Source organism: Chanos chanos, chromosome 8 (genome assembly GCF_902362185.1).
Source record: "Chanos chanos chromosome 8, fChaCha1.1, whole genome shotgun sequence".
In the NCBI taxonomy this organism is placed as follows: Eukaryota; Metazoa; Chordata; class Actinopteri; order Gonorynchiformes; family Chanidae; genus Chanos; species Chanos chanos.
In genome coordinates, this window is record NC_044502.1 from 35,294,893 (window position 1) to 35,318,577 (window position 23,685).

Consider the following 23,685-nt stretch of genomic DNA (forward strand, 5'->3'; position numbering starts at 1 on the left):
TTCACAGAAAAAGATGTTATAATCCACACACATTGCTCCTCTCAGTCACAAAAAAGACAGAGCAAACTGATTTGTAAAGTTTAGATTTATGCAATATCCAACAACCTGAATAGAGTTTAATACAAAAGTGGAGTGTGCAGCTAAACAGTATGAAATAAATACCAGTTTTCGTCAGTGCATTGTGACCTATTTGTTTACGTTATAGACCTTATACTTTACAAGCCCATTTCAAATTGTCTTTTTTTGTATATTAAACCATCTGGATGCATAAGAACATTACCAATATATCACAATAGCACCAAAGATGATTTAAATGATCTATGGAGTCAACAGAAAAAAAACAATAGTCAATGCAGTGAGTTAAATTTTGTACACTGTTGACTGACATCTTCTCATATGCTTTTCTGATGAAATATGTTTTGTTTCTCTAATGATAAACAATTCATTTTCTGCACTTTACTTGGAATTATTGAATTTTTGCCACTGACTTTTTTTTAATTTATTTGTTAGCACCAACGGTCAAGTGTTGTATGATATGCTTCACGTTGCTGACATTGTGTCTATATCACAAATGGCTTAATGGCTTAACATAGTCCAGACAGTGATATGGTAATAATGAGGTCTATGACCTCAGAATACTGAAGACATTCTCAAACACAAAGAGCTTCACATGCCTCTTTGGTGTCAAACCTATTTCCATTTCCACCACAGCCGCCATACCAGAACTGGCTGCATTCATTCTGTATAGTGTCATAGTACCATTTCAGGATGTAGTCCTGGCAGGATCCCTGATCTTGCACCATAGAGCACACACCTTTGTAGGAGCAGGACAAAAGAAGGTTACTGCTTAAGGTCCATCATTTTCTACCACATTGTATGTATCCATACCTTATAACAGCCTAGAAGCCTCTGATCCACTTGCAGCAGATAACAATCTATTGTGATTCAGTTGACTGATAAGCTGAATCAGAGGAGTACAGATAATATGTATCATGTAATATTTCCAAAAATTAAAAAATAGCCTTCCTGAAACATCTACTATATGTGCAAAGTAGTCCTACAGTGCCAGGAGGCACTGTTGGGAGGCAAGGTAAACAAACAAAGAGAAAATGGTGAAGAAATGCGAGCAGTATTTCTTACCCTTGTCTACGAATGTTGTGCCCACTTGCTGTTGTTCAAATATAAGACCTGCAAACGAATGTCTGGCATCATTAAAGAGTCTCTAATAAATGGATGGAAAGCAGTGTCTAAAATTACAGTGTGAGAGTGGATAGAACAGACCAATGTAAATAACTATGCTCTTCATAAACTGCATCAAAAGAGATGTTTACACTGCTTGTCTAAGTGTTTGTCCATAACTTGTCTAAGTGTTTGTCCATTGTCCAAACAATCACCTGGATTTTTTTTCTTCATCAAAATGCTCTTTTTGACAATGACCCAAAAAACACACTTAAAAGTACAAAGGGGTACTATTCCATTAAAGATGGAATGATACATGTATCAACATACCCATATTCTTTTAACTGAAATAGGTTTTTAAAAAATACTGCATGGACTTGCATACATCTGATACTGTTCTCATTCATTCTCACAGGACATGGGAGAAAGCAGCATCTTTTACTTTTGGTCTTTGTTAATGAACAGTGATTTTTTTTCTTTTTGGACTTCAAAATTTAAACAATAACAGTGCTTGCGTACTGAAATAACATATTCAAAATATCTTATTTACAGTTTCATTACATGGAGGTCAGCATCATACTGATTACATGCTAAGCAGTCAAGCACGTTTCTTTTGTAGAAGCAGTAAGGTATGTGACCACCTGCACACCACTACTGACAAAATATCTGATGAAACAATTATTACACAGGATGGGTTTTCGGGCCTTCACTTGTAAAATGTGACCAAACTTTCCTTTTATTTTGAGTTGTTTATTTTATTTTATTGTGTTTGCCTTTAAAATGAACAGCTTTGATTCTACGTGATCATTAAGACCAAATAAGGTATTTCATAGGCTCTCGTAGGAATGTCGATTGGTCGCAGCATTGAAGTGGAAGACAGATAACTTACTTTTTCTGCCACATGTCTGGAAGCATTCTCTTTCCGTGCTAAACCTGTTGCTGTTACCGTCGCAACCGCCGTACCAGAAGACTGTGCATGCACCAATCGTATTATTATAGTACCATCTTTGCACATACTCTCCACAAAAGGTGCCGCCGTCCATGTCAAGCAGACACTGGGCTGAAACCAAAATAAGCTCACTTACTACTGAACCAGTCACATGCAGGGAACATGCAGAGTGCTGCAGTCACACAAATCATGCTGCTGCACCCCCACCCCCTCACCTCATGCCAACTGCACACAGATGTAGACACACACATGTAAAAAAACAAAACAACAAAACCAAAACAAAACATGCAAAACTGCCATGCTTGTATTTAGATTAACGCGTACTCACAAGGTGTTAAGTTTAAGTTTAAGTTTAAGCTAAACTTAGGTGTAGCTGTCCATATTTTGCATGCGTATTTTAATTTGTACTATAAAAAATATTTTACTTCTTTAAAGAAAATTATTTACCTATTAATCAGGTTTTAGGTCTTTGCAATATCAGTCAGATGGATTTTAAAACAAATCTTTATTACTCCATATTTTTCCGTGGCAAACTTTAAGTTTCAAATGGGCTGTTTTTTTTCCCTTTTGGTTTTAGGTAGGTTGGTTTTAATCCAAATTGGGCAACAAAGTTTTCCAATATGAAACATTTCACATCCATTTAGCTCAAAGAGATAACGTTCTTCACTTTTTAAGCTTTTGTTTAACAAACACAACTGCTTCCACCTGGCCCCATAAGAGCTGTCCACAGTTAGTACAAATAGGCACTAGAGGTCACCATGGGAATGACTGTTAGCAAAGAGACGCAATTTAGAGAAAATTCATCTGTTCACCATCTGAGTCTCCACGCCCAAAGCTCTCCTGCTCCCCAAATCCTGAATCAAGTGTTGTTTGACCACCTCCTTGTGGGCTTTCAGTGTATTCCTCTTGCCCTGTGTATTCCTCTTCCTCAGGAGGTGTGGGCACAGGGACCCTATTTAAAAAAACAACCTTTCTTTTTTTCCATTTTTTTTCAGTAATGTTGTCATTGCATGCATCTCTAATGCTCTGCAGATGCAGTATATTTATGAACCTTATTACTGTGCCAAACAGGAAGTACTTTGTAAGTCTTACTTTTGCTTAAATGGACAAAAAAAGCCCCATTTCAGTGGATACAACTCATTAATACCAAGATATGGCTTAGACTTAAAATGATTTATAGGTAGATCATTATTTATACGTTACCTCTCAATGGGCCTTTCTGCAGCTAACAGAACCTGGCTATCACACTGTTCTTTGATAGTTGGAGGAGGGTAGCTGTTAAGCTTGACTGTATCCAGAGAGGGGAACAAAACAGTTAAAATGGAAAATTTTCAGTGATCAGTAAGAAATAAGGAAGCATTCACCCACTGCTAGTTAGCTATATCTGGTTGACAAAGAATCATTTTTAGTATAATTGCCTTCCCCTTTGGTTTAGTATGATATCAGCATCATTTGAACAAGAAGATCCTAATTTTTTCTTACTGTTTAGAATTTGGAGGAAGGTCCTCAGGAAGCGCATAGCGTACACCTGTTCTCCATTCTTCAGCTGACCCAGGTGAACCATGTGATGCTCTACAGGCAGGCTGGCCAGGTCTTCCACCTGTGTGCTGTTAAAGCTGTTCCCAACTGTCAGGGTGAACAGTATTATGCCCTGACAACGAGCCACTCTGGAAATGAGGTCCAACTTGGCTCTATCATAGTAGGAGGTCTCCTCGCCAACAATAGTCAACACCATCTTGTTCCTACGAGCCCTCGCAGCTCTGAGAAGGACATTTTCTATGACATGCTCTACAGCAAGACCCAGTGTGGAGTAGCCACCCGTTTGCTGCAAGTTCTGGAGAATAATTCTCTTCATCTGGTCACGATCCCGGTACTGCTGTAGGTTGAATATCTCTTTTACCGAAGCCTGTGCATCCACATAGGATGAGCTCTGCTGATAGAGTGCCACCCGGGCTTGCCCACCAGCCTGGTTTGGTTGGCTGCTAATAACTATCTGATCGAGCAAAGAGCCCAAGACCTCCTTCACTCCACTGTACTGGTCTGCAGCAAGACTGCGTGATCCATCCATTAGTACAACCAGGTCCAGATCCACCTCTTTGGGAACCTGTTCTAGGACTATGCCAGCACATTCACTTGCTGGGCGGCAGTAATCTGAGTAGAGAGCAGATAATTAAACATGACCAAAACCCAACACTGTCTACTTGGATGTCCACCAATGGCTTTAGATATGACATGATCTAAAGGCTCATCTGATATTGACACAAACAGAATATATGTATTTATACCACCATATTATGACATTTGTGAAAAGCAAATAGTGTCTAAGTTTTATCTGGTCTTACCAAAACATATGACACACTGCTGGATCCGCCTCAGCTCAGGACTATTGCTTAGGTCTGCTGATCTTCCCAGTACAGACAATATGAAGCTCCCTGTCTCATCAGCCTGTATTACAGAAAAAGCAGATCTTAAGCCCTCCTCCATCTTCACCCTCTAACTTTTATTTAATAAAAGCCTCTTGAAAGGGATGTAGTCTTATATGATTTAGAAACACTACTGCATTCATTTAGCCAATTACCTCAAAAGCCCTGCGAACATCGGGAGCATTCCTGAAAGCAATCACACCGAGGGAGATGTCTAGAGCCTTGAACTCAAGCACTGCAGTGATGATGGGTCTGATGTCCTGGGATGGCCCGTTGGAGAACAAAATTGCCACCTTCCTCATCAGCATTCCTCGACGGACACGCTTAAAGACATTTCTGGCCACGAAGCGCATGGCGGCACCAATGTCACGGCGACCAGATGTGCGCTCCAGAGCAATGTTTTGCACAGCCTCTAAAAGAGTCTTCTTGCGTTGGTAGTCCGAGAAGCGGATCAAATATTTGGTGTTGGCACTGTAAGAGACCACAGCAACACGTGCCCCGGTAGGACAGTTGCTTTCAGCGATGTTGATATTCTCCAGAAGAAACAGGAGTGTGGAACGCATTCTCTCAAACACCTGTGGAGTCACATCTTCAGACATGTCCAGACCAAACACTAGCTCCGTAGGGTAAGCAGGGCATGATGTTTGGGCTAGAGGTATGACAGAGAGAATGACAGATTTCATTACCCTCTTAGTTAAGTTACTTCAGTTTGCCTTTCTTCTCTACAGTAGGTGTTCCCCATTCTTTTGATGAAGTTCCAGAGCACTAATTAAGAGGTACATTCATTTGCACTACAAATAACCAGTTCTTGATCTGCTTAAAATTCTGGAAAAAGTTGAAATACAACACTTACCTTTGCAGCAAGCTGGTGGAGAGGAAAGACAGCATTGTGTGTAAGAGATAGTTCAAATCATAAGTTGTGCTAAGCCACATGTAATGACCAATTTACTGAATTTCAACACCTGAACCTAATGGAATAAAACAATCTACTGAAAAAAATGTTAAAGGTGCCTTGGTAAATACAGTAAATATCAAAGGCAGAATATTGACAAATGACTCATGAAACAAAAATATCTGCTGTTTGATATATTGACAAAGATATACTTACCACATTTGTCACGAACATACGTGATAAGTTGACAAGGCTGGAAGAACAGAAGGAACAATTCTTTAAGTACCTGTTGGAGCATACTACAAAAGTAAACTTGAAATAATGAAGAACAGGACAAAAACTTACAGACATATCAGTGGTTCCTGGTGGTCCCCTGGGGCCCTAACAAAAAAAAAAAGAAAAGAAAAGAAATAGTACAAAGACATACTGGCAATAGTGGATTAATTATGAACCAAGTATGTAGGCCTCAAAAATATAATTACAGACCCTATGTCCTGGTGGTCCTGATGTCCCAGGATCACCTGTTGGGCCACGCCCACCAGCATTACCCTGTTTCATAACAAATCAATGATGAATTAACAAAAATTAACCAATCATTCAATAACAATGTATCTCTTAAAATATACTTTTATCTAATCTCTCTAACCGCTCTTCCACGATTGCCTTTAGCTCCTTTTGCTCCAGGCCTTCCTGGGTCACCATTCTCACCCTGAGGACCAGAGAAAAACATGTTAAAAATTTAAAAATAAAAATGTTTAGCTTATGTTTCTTTAAATAATTGTCTGAGAGGGCAGTTAACTGAGGTTTAATTATCTGAAAGGATGGCTAACTGAGATGACTCACCTGTAATCCAGGATATCCAGGAAAACCTCTATCTCCCTTTAAGATGAAAAGAAAGATCAAAAAATTGTCTTCAAGCTCCATCCAAGAGTTTCCTTAGCCCTATAATATGTCATCTATTCAATAAATGAACGAAAACATTTAATTCCACCTACAAATAAACACGTGTTGTTGCAGGGTAAAATCAAAAGTAACTAAACTGTACCTTCTGCCCCTTAGGTCCAGGGATTCCATACCCATCTAAACCATCCATACCCTGTTTGAGACAGATAAGGACATACGGAGTACTTTATCATTATTATATTACGTTATTTTATTACGCATATTACTACACCAGTCTCTGATGCATTTGTTACATAGAAAAGCCCTTGATTATGGCTAAAGCATGTTAGCATGCTAGACAAACACAACTTCAACATCTGTATATTTCACACCCATATTACTGGGTGTGAGATATAATAACTTGCAGCATGGTGTCCACACTTGGAACTCTGAACTGTCTATGATACATGGGGAAGCATCCATGCTCTACGTCCTCTCTGATTAATACTGTATTAACACAGGCTGACTGCTTACCGGTAGTCCTCTTGGGCCTGCTGGTCCATTAGCTCCCTTATCCCCGGGGGCACCCGGCTGGCCCTGCGCACACAAATAGATAAAAGAAGGACATTTGACACAAGAGGGACACTTGGGAACACTGGACAGCAAGTGGTAGAGGTAAAACTCTAACTGTGTGAACAAAATGTCTTAGAAAGTGTGAAGTTAGTGTGATTCACATACCTTTGGTCCTCTGTGGCCAAAACTCCCCTTAGACCCAGAGCCTCCTGGCAACCCTGGCGAGCCCTAACAGAAAGCCAAATATGTTCTCTATTATTGTTTTTTTCTGACTTAATGTAAGTAGCCTCACTGACTGATCAGTGAAATTAAATGATTTCTGGAAAATGAGCTACAATTTATCTACAGACTCACCTGAGGTCCAGGCAGTCCAGGCATCCCTTTCTGTCCATTAACACCTCTCAAACCCCTTTGCCCCTAAAGAGATAAAATTAGGAATATAATTAAATCTTCGACAAAAATAGAAACACAATGTTACAAAAGATCAGGAAGATACAGGATGACTCATGAGATTCAAGCTCAAAGATAGTGTTAGGATGAAAAATATGAAGGGTGTGTTGATTTTAAATGTTATGCCTTTTGCACTTCGGTGAGGTTGTTCTTGACCTTGTATAGAAGTGACAGAGAAGCGTTTCTGAGTAGATAACGTTCTAGAATCTGAAGATGTGATTAGTGTTTCAATGCTCTACCTTCAGTTCACTGGAAATAATAAAGGGGAAAGTTATTGGCTGCTTACTGTATAGCAAGCAGATCTTGATTGTCATTTTATGAGCTGACTGGAGAAGCTTTAAAGGTTTTATTAAACAGGATGACACAACATACTCTGTTGTGCTGATTATAATGCTGTTATATTAAACTTTTGTCCTCCCTCCTCATGGTGTTTTGGATTATTATTATTGTATTTTTAATCTTTTTTCTTTTAGTGTGTCAACTTGACATTACAGAGCAAGTAATTCCTTACTGTTTGTACTTGGAAATTATTAGGCCAACATTGTAAAATACAAGTGAACCATGATACACAAAGAAAAATATTCAAGAGACATAGAATACATCTCTGATGCCAAGGATCGCAATAATGTGGTTTATTAAAGGGATAGAGAGAGGCAGACCACATTGACTAAATCAGATAATTACCATTGGGCCTGCGGAACCAGGGGGCCCCCCCAATCCTACTTCACCTGGTGGTCCTCTCTGACCCTATCATCACACAAGAAAACACAGACAAACCAACTAAAACAATTAATACTACACAGCTTGCTTCAACCTAAACTCTGCTTCAAAAAAATACTATGGAGTTAAAGCAGTAAATGCATCATGGCAAAGATATAGATGTTAGGAATGAGTTCTGGTAACAAACATGATGGCGGTTGTGCTGATCTGAACAAACAATGTGGTGAATATTATGTACACTGATATTTTACCGGAAGGCCTGGTGGACCTCTTCTGCCTCTCTGGCCCTTTAAAACAGAAAGTGGAACATCTTTAACAGAGGGTAAGAAGGTATTAGTGCTGACATGTGAGATCATTATATCACACATCTTGATGTAGCTGAGAGAGAACTCACTGGTTTTCCATTGTCTCCTGCTTGCCCAGGTCCACCATCTGGTCCTGCATCTCCCTATTATCAGTAGCAAAACAAGATGGAGTTTAATGCAAAGAAAAATGTCATTGTTGATTGTGCTTCTTACTGGCAGTAACATTGCACCCTATCTACAACCCTATATGCTCCTTTGCTCTTACACATACACACAAACCTGCCTTTGGCACAAATCAGCAACAACACAAAATCTCTTTAAAAAAAAGAAAAAGAAATAAGCAAACAAAGAGTTGCCTGGACTTTGCAACCTGTGGCTTACCCCACACACTACACTGATGAGTATAAAACTGTGTGTGTTTACAGTAGGGATGTGCAGAGAGCCCAGTATTTGTATCTGTATCTGTATTTTATGAGGCAGCAAAATTATTTTTGTATTTGTATTTATGTTCGAATAAAAGTGGAAATAGGCTTAACAATCCTGTTTTTGTTTTTGTTACACTTCTAATTTTAGGGTATTAAAGTGTTAATATAAGTGTTCTTCAATAAATTATTATAATAATTATGAACACTTAAATGTAATATTGGTTTACGGTTTTCATAAACCCAGAAATAAACATCTATAACCATAAACATCACTGAAAAAAAAAAAATCATTTTAAAACTAACATTCAGTTCCAAATCCACGCTCAAGCCAATAAATTAAACTCAAAACTAATAAATGTCTATGTGAACAATGTGAACCCCGCCACCAGCTGCAATAATTGGAGGATTCAACCGTGTAACACACAGGCTGACTGAGCAGTGAGCACAGTGTGTAGGTGATCTAGCGAGCAACTACAGTACACTGCTACGGCTGACGTAGGATAATCTGCTACGTGGAGGATCTTGTTAAGTTATACTTTAATATAGGATTCACAAATAACAAAATACTTAATCATTTGGAACATCAGCACCATATCATTATAAGTATCAGGACTTTGAGAAGATTGTGCAAGAAACTATGTGTATTCCAAAGAAAGAACCACACTAACTTAGAGGAAATTGCCACAAGAATAAAGTCATAATTCTACAGGGAAAAAGTCATAATACTACAAGCGTAAAGTCGTTATTTTAGGCTACGTGTTATTTTAGACGGGAAATATCAGAAGAGCCTGCCGCCTGCATTAAAATGAGGAATGTGGAGCATCTTGTGAAATTATACTTTAGTATAGGTTTCACAAATAACGAAATATTTCACTGTTGGCACATCAGCAACATGACTTTATTCTCGCAATATTACAAGCTTATTCTTGAAATCTCAGAATTTGTTTCCCTCAATGTGGGCCTAAAACTCCGTCATAATGAGCCACCCCTAGTTTATAGTGAAAATAATTTAATGTAATACTGACTCTTGGGCTGGATAGTCATTTAATGAGGCAAAATGAACAGCAAAAACTTGAAAGAGTGTTTGCAAAGTGAATGCAAACAAAATCAGCAGCTGGCCATACAAGACTAAATAAAAACTCACATTTGGTTGAAATGCCTCTATGAAAGCTGTGTGACCCAAATATACATAAATTAGAGCAATATCCATATGAGAACAAATGAAGTTAAGAAATTAGGAACACTTGATGTTTATTGACGCACCTGTATTCCTGAGTTGCCAGTCTCACCCTTTGGACCTCGGATGTTGTTGTCAGAACCTGGCTCCCCCTATCACATCAAAAAATTATACAAGCAAAAAGTCATGCTGCAGTCAATATTTGTTTATATTTTTGATTTCGGTCTCTTTGGGGATCATCTCCTATAGGATGTAATATCCTGTTGAAAAGGCTGAACATGAAAATTCTACTTACAGGATCTCCTCTCAGACCACGTTCCCCAGGGACACCTGGCTCTCCCCTGATGCCTCTCGGACCCTGTGGCAGGACCACAGAGTAGAAGCTCAATGTTTTTCATACTATTTATTTATGTTTTGAAGATAAGTGTACTGGGTTTTTAGTGGAAGTATACAGCATTGCATAAATGGACAAGAAGTACAGCACAGTCGCTGTTTTGAATGAAATGAATGGGGAATTGAAGGAAAGTAAAGTTGGAGTTGAATTACTGGGCTGCCCGGGTCTCCTCTCTGTCCAGATCCCCCTGGTGTTCCAGTGACACCCTGAGGAGAGCAGATTTACGCTAATTAATGAATCAGACAATGAAAAAGGAATGTATTAATTCATCCAAATGAAGCTGCGTATGATCGTTTTTCCAATAAAAGGCTTAGAGCAGGGCCAAATACAATGTTCTCTGCAGAAAGAGTGTGAACTATAATTACCTGTTCACCAGAAATTCCATCCAATCCATCTTCTCCATCATCTCCCTATCAAACAGCAAATTTATCTCAAGTATAGCAAGCTGTATTACATCACAATTCAGTTACAAGAGACTGAATACACATTATTATGGCCCATCACAACAAGAATAGCCTTAACAGGCTTTACTGTTACTTGCAAAATTTACATTGTGTTACGTAAACATTATGTTACATAAACATTAAGTTATGTAAACATTGTGTTACATAATTGAAGTTATGGTAGGTTGAGCTTGGGTAAGGTTGAACAATGCAGATACACACCTGATCACCCCTATAGCCTCTGCCACCCTGCAAAAACAATGAAGGAAAGATGGATGAGATATTTCCATTCTGAGACTTAGACTGGCTATGGTAGGTGTATACTGGAACAGGTGATGAGTCAGTTATGGTAGGTGTGTACCAGGGCAAGTGCTAGGCTTTACCTTGAAACCTCTTCTCCCAGGACAGCCTTGATGGCCTTGTGTTCCATTTAAGCCGGGTGGCCCTCGCTCTCCCTTTATCAAAGAAGCATACACACAATGTGTCCTCCATGCATATCTTTGATTATTTTCACTCTGTTAGATTAGACTGCCATGAACATGTCTCTCTCAAGCGGAATAAATTGCCTGTGTTATAAATAGCCAGTACGCTGTCTCAGTCACTCAGTCACTCATTATCACACTTACAGGTCCTCCTTCATCACCTGGGAATCCAGGGAAGCCCTTCTGTCCAGGTGAGCCCTGTTCCATGCCAGATAAAGATAGCTAGTAAATTGTCCAAAAGATTTCACATGGTAATTTTAGAGAAAATTACTTTTACTTGAGATCAGATACATCACCTTTTGTCCTGGAGGTCCATAGGGGCCCCGTGGTCCCTCCTGGCCAGAGCATTTGCACATGACGTTACAGCACTCCCTTAAAGCAACCGTATCCTACAGAGAGAGAGAGAGAGAGAGAGAGAGAGAGAGAGATGTATGGGAGGGTGGCGCAGATCAGTGATCAAGCAAGTGGGATGGAAAAATTGTGGTAACGTTATCAAAACATTAAGATTAAATATAGCCCCAGGTGTTCTCATCTAACTGTACTGCTCTCTTATTCGCCTTTGATTTAAGCTTTTTTCCAGAGACATCACAGTTCCCTAGCTCTAGTGAATGTAACCAGTTTCAGCCCACCTGTGCTCTAGAGTGCCAGGCCACACTGAACTCTTAACACAAGCAGTTTCTGAAGACTAACATGATCTTGTTCTTCCTGCTTTAAAATGACTTTACTCTGAAACTCTGTAGCGCAAGACTAATTTTAATTTTTGTCTGGATAATTTCCCCCTCCTTTTCCTTCTTTACTTTCAGGAAGGCCTTGTTCACTGGTACTTTTACACTGATTAGCTCTCTAAAGAATTCACAAAAAGGAATTTGCATGACTTACAATCTGCTGTACCATGGTACTGGGCAAGCTTTGCATGCCTATGATTAGAGGCTGCTTGTAGCCAAAGCCACGGCCAAACTCCACTTGCTGAAGATCATTGATGTTTTGGACTCCCTCCAGGGCCACTGTCAGCAGTGCGTGAACTCCTAGTTCATAAAATATGATATGTTTTACCACATAACAGTTCACATTAAGGTATCTTAAAACCATCCCAGTATTGGGATACTGTTTGTTTTATGGTTTATTAAAACTGAGCCGCACACTTTGTCAGTACTTCTGCCAGGGCTGTGGAACTTGGCCGCCCTGCTGGCCATTATGTGAATTTCATGCCTTGTGCTTTTGTTTCTGTTTTGGTATTGCCATGTGCTTCTGTTTGTTCCTGTGTACTCCTGTCCCCGCCCCCCACCTGATCCCTATTATTACCTGGTTTGTTTCATCCAAAAGTCTGTCTCTGCTGTTAATTATTCTGTGTATTCTGTGTATTCTGTGCCAATTTGGATTTGTTGCCTTGTGGATTACTGGTTGAATTGGTTCTGACCTACCTTTTGCCTTATGTATTGGATTTGTTTGCTCTGCGGATCTTTTGGTTTTGACCCTGGGCTGGACTTTGTTTCTGAGATTGCTTGATTTTTCTAATAAACTTGATTTTTTTTTTTTTTCCCTCCCCCACCTACTGTGTCTGCAATTGGGTCTTGGCCTGTCAACTCTTACACACTTAGAATGTCGTAAGCTTTATTTCTTCTACTTATCTAATCCTGTTCTAATTACTTTCAATAGTCTGCTCTGAACTGGCTCATGAACTTGACTTTGATTTCAATAAGGGAGCTATTCAGTCTGGGCGTAGTTTTACCACATCTGTCATTTGAGGGAATAGTGGGAAATATTCTTTATATGATCATGTTTTGTAGTGTCACCATACCACTCTCCCTTAGGCCCTTTGAAGCAAGCATAAGGTTCTCAACAGATTCATCCAGTCCATCTGTGAAGATGACTAGCACCTGCAGGGGACCAGTAAGATAGATGAACATCCAAAGGACAGATCAGGCAAGGAGAAAACATACGTTAGTGAAGACAAATGGTGCAGACTGTATTGTCAGTAAATGGCATGATTTGCCTGAGGGTGACAATGAGAATGAAGTGTAACTCACTTTAACACCAGCAGTGGACAACCTGAACTTCTCTTCAAACGAGGACAGAAGCTGGGCATTAAAAGATAGATCTACAGGTGGTAAGTCCATCACCTTTTCAATCACATCTTCACTGTATTTCTCAAAGTTTGTATCATATATCACTGTCCCACCAGCAGACACAACACGGAAGCCAATTCGCTCCTCAACACCATCTTTTGTGATACAGCACAAGTCATTCAGATTGGACATGTAGCGGACAATCTGAGGCAGGTAGGTCTTTAATTTCGCCTGGCCATTGAAAAGTTTCTGTGAGCCTATGCGACGGGTGATATCGAATCCCAGCCCAATGTCTATAATGCAGCCTGTAAATCAAAAAAGAAAATTTGGGAAAAATCAGACAAATTTGGGACCAATATTGGGTCTCATGCAAGAGAGGAAAATAAACAGACTACCAAGCAAGAATTTTAAATAGATCCATATTTCACTACCTTTTGTGCCATTCATAAAGTGTCTCAGAGCAGCAAATCCCGGTAGCTCTCTGATTTAAAAGCATGTCTGACTGAAATTTAGAGCATCTTTGTGTCTTAAGTACGTAGGAATCAACATAGTGGTTGACAATGAGAGTCATGTTTGAGGACCTTTCTAGAAAGCAGTGATGTCCTTCAGATAGCCTATAAAACAATACCACATTACTGCAAGTGTGTGGTATTGTTTTAGCTTTGACAGAAAAGAGCTCCTCAGAGAAGACATTTTGTGAGATTCAATAATCACGGCAATAGGTTTCAAACTCTCTGCAAAGATAAGTCACTCTCATGTTGTTATTCCAAGCAACAGGACAAACTGCTGACCAAACATTAAATCATTCCAGATCCGTCTCACATTTTCCACTGACACCTTGACATTGAGGTGAAAGGGATGCACATTTAAGCCTAAACATCTGTTTTACTGCTTCAAAAGCTGTGAACAGTGGGGGACGCTCTTAAAAGCGATTTTTGCTCCTCATTGAAAGCAGGAATAAATGCTTTCAGTAACTCTTGCTCTGAGGCAGAAGTGATTTCAAATGGAAATTTGCTTTTAGTGTAATTCCTAAGGGTAACTCTGAGAAACCTCATAAATGCTGGCCCCTCTTTTAATAAAATTGTGATTATACTGTTTACCCATCATTGATTTTCCATGATCTCGCTTGTTAATCTCACATAAAACAACTATAAAGTGATACAACTATACAAATAACAGAATTGACAGTGTGACAAAAAATTGACTGTTAATGTGTTTGAGCTATGAGAGGGTGCTCCCTAAATAAGTCAAAATCGCTAAATCATGCTGCCAATCAGCGTTTTCTTGTATAGAGGGGATTTTTGTGTAAGTAATGAAAATTGTCACAGTGAAGTTATGTTAACTCACCTTTTTGTTCTTGTTGGTCTGGTTTGCAAATGCTGTCATGCACTTCAGATATTGTCTTGTTCACTAGCAGAGCAGAGAAACTGTCCTTGTTAAAAACTTTCTGCACGGAGCCAGCAATATCAATCAATGGTCTTAATTTAATCTGCCCAATTCCAATAACGTACACCTCAATGTTCATATCTCTGATCTCTTTTGCAGCCTCTGTTACACTGTCTGCTGAGTCACCATCAGTGATCAGGAGCAGGTTTTGAGATATGCCTTGGTTTATTCGACTTCCATTGTTCGCATGGAAGAACTCCTTGATGTGTCGCAGTGCATTCCCAATTCGTGTGCCGTCTTTCATCTGTTCGATGACCTCAATGGCACTCTTCACATCCGCTGCGTTGTCAAATTTATTCAAATGGAACTCTGCTCTGTAGTTAGTGCTGAATTGGGCCACACCAACTTGAAAATAGTTTGGTCTTATACGGAACTCATCCACAAGTCGCCTCATGAATTCTTTCATTTGCTTCCATGAGCTCTCTGTAATGCTCTCTGACCCATCTATCAACAGAACTAGGTCTGCAGCTTCTTTCGTGCACTCTGAAAGACATTACCACCAAATGACAAAGGAATGTGAACTCCCTCAATCAATTTATCACTTAATCTATAGAAATAATATTTAAGTTGATGTGCAGCACGTTTATGTTTGTCAGTCAGTCCTAATGCATATATAATACATGGCTTGTGTGTACATATGGAATAAAACAAGATATGTAATTCATAACCTGTTGACAGTAGGTTGTGCGATTGTTTAAGAATCTTTGTGTTTACCTGGTATGGAACTGTTACAGACCACACTGGAAATGTTTACATGCAGGGCCTCAAGCTCTGCATAGTTGTCAACATAGAAGACTTTCTTTTCATCCCCTGTGATGATCTCCAGCTCACTTCTTTTAGCCCCTTTCACCCCAATTCCATATACACTTATCTCATTTTTCCGCAGTTCACTGGACCAGATGGGTAAACTGTATGGGTCTGTGGCTTCACCATCTGTGATCACAAATAACATCTGAGGAATATGCGCGGCACCCCGTCCACCGTGCTCAGGTCCGAAATAAGCCAGGGAGTACTGCATAGCCTGAGCTGTGTAGGTATTTCCACCAGGTGCTGTCAGAGCGTTGATGGCATCCCGCACCTGCCTTCGACTGTAGTACTGATTCAAAGAGAAACTGGACTGTGCTGTGTCAGAGAAGAGAATGGTGCCAAAACGTACACGATTCTCTCCAACCTGGGTGTTGTTCACCACGGAGGTCATAAAGCGCTTCATACTCTCAAATTCTTCTACTTCAATGCTAGATGAACCATCCACAAGGAAGATTACATCCGCTATCTGTGTTTTTTGACAATCTAAAGAGACCCAGAGAACAGAGAATTACTTTGAGATGCTGTCATACATTTTTGCTCATGCTGAGGATTTATTTCTTTAAAAAGGGAATGGTGAGGAAATCATCTTCGTGTCTACACAACTCACCAGTCCTAATTTCTGGTTAGACTGATATTTTACCTCTTTAAGTATTTTATTTCAGCATATTTATACTTGATCATGTGCATAAAACAAGGAAGAATCTCTACAGAATTTGTTACGTCTCCAAGTTTACTGAAACATGAAACAATCTCAACTCACCATCTTCAGCGGTACATATCTCTAGCAGGATGTCCTTCTGCAACTTCTCCAGTGCATCAAAATCCCTTTCCACATAAACGTGGTCTGTAGTGCCACTAATTTCCAGCAACTGTGTGCTGTTAGCCTGGGCCACACCAATGGAGTAAATGATAACACCTTTGTTTCTAAGGTCCATAGCAGGTTCAGCAACTTCATCTTGGGCCTCACCATCTGTTATCACAATGAGGTATTTTTGGACACCGGGCCGTCCACCTTTGCCCGATTCAAAAAATGGTGGGAGGAATTTAAGCGCTGCCCCAGTCAGAGTGCCACCATCCAGTTGCTGTATGGCAGTGAGAGCCTGCTGCATTTGCATTTTGTCATAGAAACGATTGAGAGCAAATGCCTCTTGTTGTGAAGTGCTGAACTGTACCACACCAAGCCGCACGTTATTCGGCCCAATAACTGCTCTCTGCACTGTGCTGTTTATAAAGGCTTTCATCTTAGAGAAATCATCTGTGTTGATGCTTCTAGAGCCGTCAATCAGAAAGAGAATATCTGCCACCATACTCTTACAAACTGTGAAGAGGAATAAAAAAATGAATGGTGTCTTTGTTGCTCTGCAGTCAGGGTCTGCAAATATCACTGTCTGAGACACAATTCAACAGCATCACAGACACACTCTTATGTTACTTCATGCTGTTGAAAGAATAAATAGCCATTTAACTTGAGTGTTATTTATGTTTTATGTCTTAAAAAAGATATTAATAAAATAAAATCCCTAAGCTCTCTTACCATCATCAGAACAAATATCAGTGACAATTTCATCCTTGATAGGTGTCAGAGAATCAAAGTTTGTGACAAAGAATTTCCTCCTCGTGTCCCCAGCAATGTCAAGCAGCTCAGCCTCATTGGCATCCTTCACACCGATCGCATAGACGGTAATGCCCCGGTTCCTCAGTTGCTGTGCTGGCACAGCCACATCATCTGTGGATTTACCATCAGTGATGACGATGAGAATCTCCTGTACCCTGGCACCACGGCTGTTTTCAGCTTCTTCAAACTTTGAGGTCATGAATTCCAGTGCTTTGCCTGTTTTTGTGCCACCTCCCCTCTGCAGCATATTATTCACAGCTCTCTTCAGGGTGACATTGTTTGTGTGTTGAAAAAGGCTGAACTCCAGTGTTGGTTCATCTGCAAACTTCACCACACCAACGCGCACTTGCTGTGGCCCAATAGGGAACGTTTCCAAAAATTTCACAATGAACTGTTTCATGTCATTGAAGTCTGAATTGCTAATGCTCCCAGACTGGTCAATAAGGAAGTAAATGTCTGATTCGTCTGTCCTCATGCATCCTGGAACAAACAAATGTCTGTTGTAAAATGATAATACAAACAATATTTGTGAAATAGTTAAAGCAACAGCATCATGACTCATAACACTGATTTTTATTTAAACTCTAACCTCTTTTGACAGTTTGCGTTTTGGGTGGTTTGCTGATGGTCTGGCACAAAGTTCTCTTCAGACTTCTATCTAGTGTCTGGAGCTCCGTAAAACTTTCAACATTGAACACAAACTTTTTAGACGGGTAGGAAGCAATCTGCTGCAGCTCCGTCATGTCAGCATCTTTCACCCCGATGGCATAAACCGTCACTCCGTCACGACGTAATTCAGCAGCAGCCATGGTAACATTATCTGAGGATTTTCCATCAGTGATGACAACGGCTATCTGTTGAACACCAAGGTGTTTTCTGCTGCCCCTCTCCTTGGTGAAAACGTTTGTCCTGGCAAACCTCAGGGCCTTGCCTGTTTCTGTTCCTCCTCCCCTGTATGGCAGGCTGTTAATGTATGGTAGAATATCAGCCTTGTCTTGTCTTGTATCCAGGTACAATTCACATGTAGGCTCTGTATTATACAGCATCACTCCAACGTTGATGCCTTCTTCACTCACGTCCAGAGCATTAATCACTCGATAGAGAAATTTGCGCACTCTCCTGAAATTTTCTGTTTGAATGCTACCTGACTCATCCACAATAAACACAATATCTGCCATTTTGACTGTTGGGCACTCTGTTCAAAGAAACAAAAAGAGATGTGAATGAAATTAAACAGTTCTGCTACAATCTCTTTAAATATACTCAAAGCAACTCTCTGCAAAATAATGAAAAAAAAAAACATAGTTTGAATATATCCATTGGTACACTTAAAAGACCGCAGAGTGTACATCCAGAGGAGGAAGAGTACATCTCTTAAAGAAACACTGACCTTCAATAACTGTAACATCCTCAGTAGTGTCTATCAGTGTCTTGATATCCACAGCTATCTGTTGAGAATTTTTTGCCGAGATCTTGAAGTTATGAAGTGGAGAGGCAAGGACTTTAAGCTCATCTTCATCTGCTCTGCTCAGTCCTATTGAGATCACAGTCACACCCTGATTCTTGATTGTCCTTGCGTTTCTGAAAATGTTGTCATCTGAACTCCCTGCTGTAATTACGATCAGATATTGTCTGTGGAGAAGGTCAACACGGCTGCCCATTTCACTTGTAAAGAGATGAGTACTGGCGTATTCCACTGCCTGTCCAATATTCCGCTGTCGGCTGGGCTTCAGCTGGATGTTGCGAATGAGTGACAAAACTTCCCCTTTGGTTTCATAGTCGTTCAGTTTAAAGATCACAGAAACGTCATCACCGAACTCAGCAACGCCAAGGCGATGAGATAAGCTATTCACGTTGAGCTGATTGACCAGCCGAGACAAGAAACTCTTGATCACGCTTTGTTCTCTCTGGGCTGAACTATCCACCAGGACAAACACGTCGGCATACCTTGGAATGATAGCTATATCATAAAATTCAACAGCCATTAATTCTCACTTCACATCAGAGGAAAATACTTTCTAAAAGTGTATGAGAAAAGAAAGAAATATGACGCTGAGTTAATCAAAGTCTTCAGTAGACAACTAAACAAAGTTTTCACATGTCTAATTAATGAAGATGATGCAAACATATGACTTTTTTAACACGCAAGAACATTTTTGGATGACCATTACTGTGTGCATAATATGTGTTACCGACCACTGTGAATGACCCATATAGGTTGAGGTATTTCAAGTTTACCATGCAGAATAGTGGGACTGCACTTTGAAATATGGACAATTAAATTTCATCTAAAATAGGAGGAACATACAAGCCACAACAGACACGATTTACCTTGATTTTGGTCCACCACAAATGTACATGCTGTCCTCATAATATCTGCTGTTCGTCCTTGCAACTCTTCATAGCTTTTGAGGCTTACTACAAAATGTTTAGATGGGGAATTTGCAATGGCCTCTAGCTCATCCTTCTTGGCTTTCCCTACACCAATTGCAAAGACGATGACACCATGCCTTCGCAGGTCCTTAGCGGATTCTATCACCTCATCATTAGATTCACCATCGGTGATCACCATGGCGATCCGGGGCACATTTTGACGATTTTGACTACCCTCTGTTGAGTTGAAGTACTCAGCCTTGATGAAGGTGATGGCCAGACCAGTATTTGTTCCTCCATGTAGGTGAGTGAGCCTGTCAATGTTCTCCAGCAGCTCTCTTTTGTTGGCATAACCCCCTAACAGGATCTCTTTCTGTGGCTTATCGCTGTATTGTACAACCCCCACCCTAACCATGCTGGGCCCCACATCCAGACCCTCTACAAAAGTGCGGAGGAATTGCTTCACCCTCTGAAAGTCAGCATCTACAATGCTGCTGGATCCATCCACAAGGAACACGATGTCAGCCGAACCGGCCCCCTGACATCCTAAGGGAGAGAAAAGTATCATACTGAGCTGAATTCAACTTATACCATATAGTGCAACAGGTCAAATAACCCAAAAAAACACAATTTCTTAAGAAGCATAAGAAAATATCTTTCTTTTCAGTGTAATTTATTTCACTGCACTCCAGTGTTATTCCTGCTAGCCTAAATAAATTCTTTACCTGCAGGGACAGATGTAACCTGTCTCTTGGCCTCCTCCACTGTGGTACACAGCAACTGCACAAAAGTCTGAGAGATACTCTGCAAAGCCGAAAAGTCAGACACACTATAGATGTGCTGGTCATGTGGTTCACTGGCAATCTCCCTCAGCTGGTTCTCATCAGCATCTTTAATTCCGATGGCATATAGCCTGATCCCCTGACGCTTGAGGTTCTGCGCATGAGGCTCCACCTTATCCTGTGATTTGCCATCAGTGATGACAACAGCAATCTGAGGAACTCCCGCTTTAGAGCGACTTCCGGCTATTTCAACAAAGTGGTTCTGCAACATGAAATCCAATCCCAGGCCAGTCTTGGTACCTCCACGCTTGTATTTCAAATTCACAATATAATTGAGGATGTCCCTCTTGTTCTCAAATGTGTTGAGCAGGAACTCTGTTTGCGGTGTGGTGCTGTACTGAACCATGCCTATTCGGACTTTATCGGGGCCAACATCAAGACCATTCACCAACGTGAAGAGGAATTCTCGCATCTTCTGGAAGTTCTCATCCCCAATGCTCAAGGAGCCATCCACCAAAAAGACAATGTCAGCAACAGTTTCCTGTGTGCAGACTGAGAAAGGAAGTGAGTCTCAGCAGACAATAAGCTTTTTCTCATTCACACATATATAAGCTGCCATCTTTCAGCAGCCTACCACAGTGAGGCCACAGCTATATTTAAAAACAATATAGAAACATGACTTTCAAAGTAAACTGAACAAAATAGGCAGTATTTTTGCTTTATGTAACCAGCATTCAAATTGTAAATATATGTGTACCTGTTTTCTGAGCAGCACTTGTGAGAAAACATGATGCTATGATGAAGGCTCTCAGAAACCCCCCAGGCAGCTCCATGGATGGAGTGTTTCAGAACCTGAGACAATAATCAGAGTTAACTTTATTATGTATCAAAATACAGTACTATCCATGCATGTTATGTGGTATGAGTAAAGGGGAAAATAATACATAGTATAAAATTTCTTTGAATAAGTGTTTATTTCAAATATACAGTGCTTATAAACTAGATTCAACTAAAATTTGAATTTCAGTGACAGTGAACCAATAATTAGATGAGTTAGTTGGGCACTTTCATTGATGGCACCGAAGACTGATGTTTGTTTTGGATGTTTTGAGTGACTGAAGATTTCTGAAAAGTCAAAACTTCATGATAAATAATTCCATTTGTAAAGGTTCTTTATAAAACTAGGCCTTTGAGATTACAGAAATTCTGTTGTTGTTGTTTTTTTTTCATTTTCCACCTGAGAATTTGGCCATCTTTAATTGTGTACTGGGAGTGGACAGAGCATTTTTCACATGTAGCCCAGCTGTATCCTGTGATAAAAGGCAGTTTGTGTTGCACAGACATGCATGGAACCCCCAAAGCAAGCACATTCCTCTCATATCTGGGGAACCATAGTTTTTTCATGTGGTCAGTGGTGATCAGCAGAGATGTTCTAATGAGCACACACACACACACACACACACGCAGCACAAACACACAGCAAGCACGGAACATATGCAGACTCCTTTTACACATATGTGACCATTGATGTTTGCACTTCCACACCCACTGTATACTGATGTCTCATGTAGTCTGTATATTGCTTGTATATTGTGTACTCTGGTCTGTAAATAACATGTGCATAGTCTGTATATTGCCTGTAGTACTAGAGAGACACCAACCAATGGCCGGAAACAAATTCCTTGTGTGTGTTAACATGCTTGGCCAATAAATCTGATTCTGACATTGTAGCTGTATCTCTCTATCTCTGCAGTGGCTTACAAGGTTCTTCATGGCATTAAAACAGTGAGCCATAATGGAGCAAGATTTGGTTTTGGTAATTAATTTTGAAAGACTATGACAATAAATAATGAGTAGTTCAACTCAAGAAGACACTGAATGCAGATATAAAATGGAAAGTGCAAATAAAGTGAAACAAAAGATCTAAATGAAGTGGCCTTTTCCGAGTGTTTTTAGAAAACCTCGCGTAAAAAGTGCTAAGAAGTCATGAAAAGAAAAAATCAATAGCTATACAGTAAGCACTCTGAAATACTCCATTTATTACTCCACTGGCTACAGCTGTTCAGAACCAGATACAGTAATGAGTGCAACTTTGCAGACTAACGCAAATTTTTAGCAATATTTGTAATGCTAATTAAGCAACACCAACAGCTGCTAATGCTCATTCTCAGTGAATCATAAAGGAATGAAGATATTAGGAGATGAGTGTTTTGGTGAGCAATAAACTGCAGGCAAGGGTCAATGAGGAAATGCTGCGAGGCTTTTGATGAGAAGATAAACATGATTAAATAAAAATTTTGGACATAGTTCTTTGACCATTCCTGTTCTGTCTTGACATGGATCTGGCCTGTGAAGTTATACTGAAATCATCTAGTTTTCCACCTCAGAATTCAACAGTGATCATGTCTGTAACTTTAAATTCTGCAATACCATCATTTTCTTTTTGAGCTAGGGACATCATTCTGACACTGGCTGGGGAAGCAGGTTTCTATGCAAGATGAAATGGAGGAACACTACTTGGTCCACATGAAAGTGAGGGGCACAGGAAACCAAGGTTCACCGAATCAGGGACATGTGGACATAATTAAATCCAATTCTGTGAACGAAAAACATGCACTGTTTTTGTTATACGAACCTCCAACTGAAAAATAGAAATGCCCTAAGGGTCACATGAACTCTTTGTTGAGCGAGACTGAAAATTATTTTAAATGACATTATGGCTAAAATTTATATTCATTTTCTTTGCTTAAGGCCTAATTTTATTTTGAATGAAGCCCTTCAAGCATGATCATGAGATCTTATGAATTTCTTATCCATGCCACCAGTCAATAATGAGACGTCACACTGACATGGGCTTGTGAATTTAGATTCTTAACAGAATGAGCAAGGACGAAGCAACAGTGACACATGGCAGTAATTAAATCCAGAGAAGAAAAATCAGTATGGTTGTAATGTTCTTGACATGCATTAAACTTGGACATGTAAATATTTACATCAACTGTGGTACCAGCTCTGGGCTTTTCAACAGATTGTGTTCTATCTAGAGTGCCTCTTGCATAAACAGTGCATGTTTTTCGTTCGCACCCCACCCCACTCTGCGCAACCACTCACTTTATTATTTATTATTATTGATGTGTATCTTCTTACTTAGGGCACTTTTTTATTATGTCTTTTATTGTATTTTTATCACCTGGCTGAGAGAGCCACACAAGAATTTCAATGTCCTTATACAGCTGTATCTGGGCAGATGGCAAATAAAATCTTGCATCTAAATTAAGGCAGCTGTATTCCAGTGCATTGAA

The 23,685-nt window shown here is 39.9% G+C and overlaps 1 protein-coding gene across 1 annotated transcript; it reads right to left on the minus strand.

Moving 5' to 3' along the window:
• Positions 1-650: 650 nt before the first annotated feature.
• LOC115819636 (collagen alpha-6(VI) chain-like) lies at positions 651-21,216 on the minus strand. The gene is made up of 40 exons (XM_030783138.1): positions 21,141-21,216; positions 20,327-20,935; positions 19,560-20,147; positions 18,619-19,188; positions 17,818-18,423; positions 17,148-17,708; positions 16,374-16,931; positions 15,521-16,096; positions 14,708-15,289; positions 13,322-13,665; positions 13,093-13,171; positions 12,174-12,319; positions 11,591-11,683; positions 11,439-11,492; positions 11,196-11,267; positions 11,035-11,061; positions 10,735-10,779; positions 10,522-10,575; positions 10,271-10,333; positions 10,062-10,127; positions 8,463-8,516; positions 8,320-8,355; positions 8,033-8,095; positions 7,253-7,315; positions 7,064-7,126; positions 6,860-6,922; positions 6,489-6,539; positions 6,287-6,322; positions 6,090-6,152; positions 5,930-5,992; positions 5,789-5,824; positions 5,660-5,696; positions 5,405-5,416; positions 4,707-5,200; positions 4,471-4,573; positions 3,611-4,279; positions 3,332-3,416; positions 2,941-3,080; positions 2,069-2,239; positions 651-814 (listed from the first exon to the last, which is right to left on the minus strand). The coding sequence occupies exons 1-40, from the start codon at positions 21,214-21,216 to the stop codon at positions 651-653; spliced, it is 8,235 nt and encodes a 2,744-aa protein (XP_030638998.1).
• Positions 21,217-23,685: the final 2,469 nt, after the last annotated feature.

Coding starts and splice junctions, on each gene's coding strand:
- LOC115819636 (XM_030783138.1), bottom strand. CDS start 21,216: ATGGAGCTGCCTGGGGGGTTTCTGAGAGCCTTCATCATAGCATCATGT. Junction 6,923..7,063: donor TTGGCCACAGAGGACCAAAG/GTATGTGAATCA, acceptor TTGTGTGCGCAG/GGCCAGCCGGGTGCCCCCGG. Junction 3,417..3,610: donor CTTCCTCCAAATTCTAAACA/GTAAGAAAAAAT, acceptor CTCTGGATACAG/TCAAGCTTAACAGCTACCCT.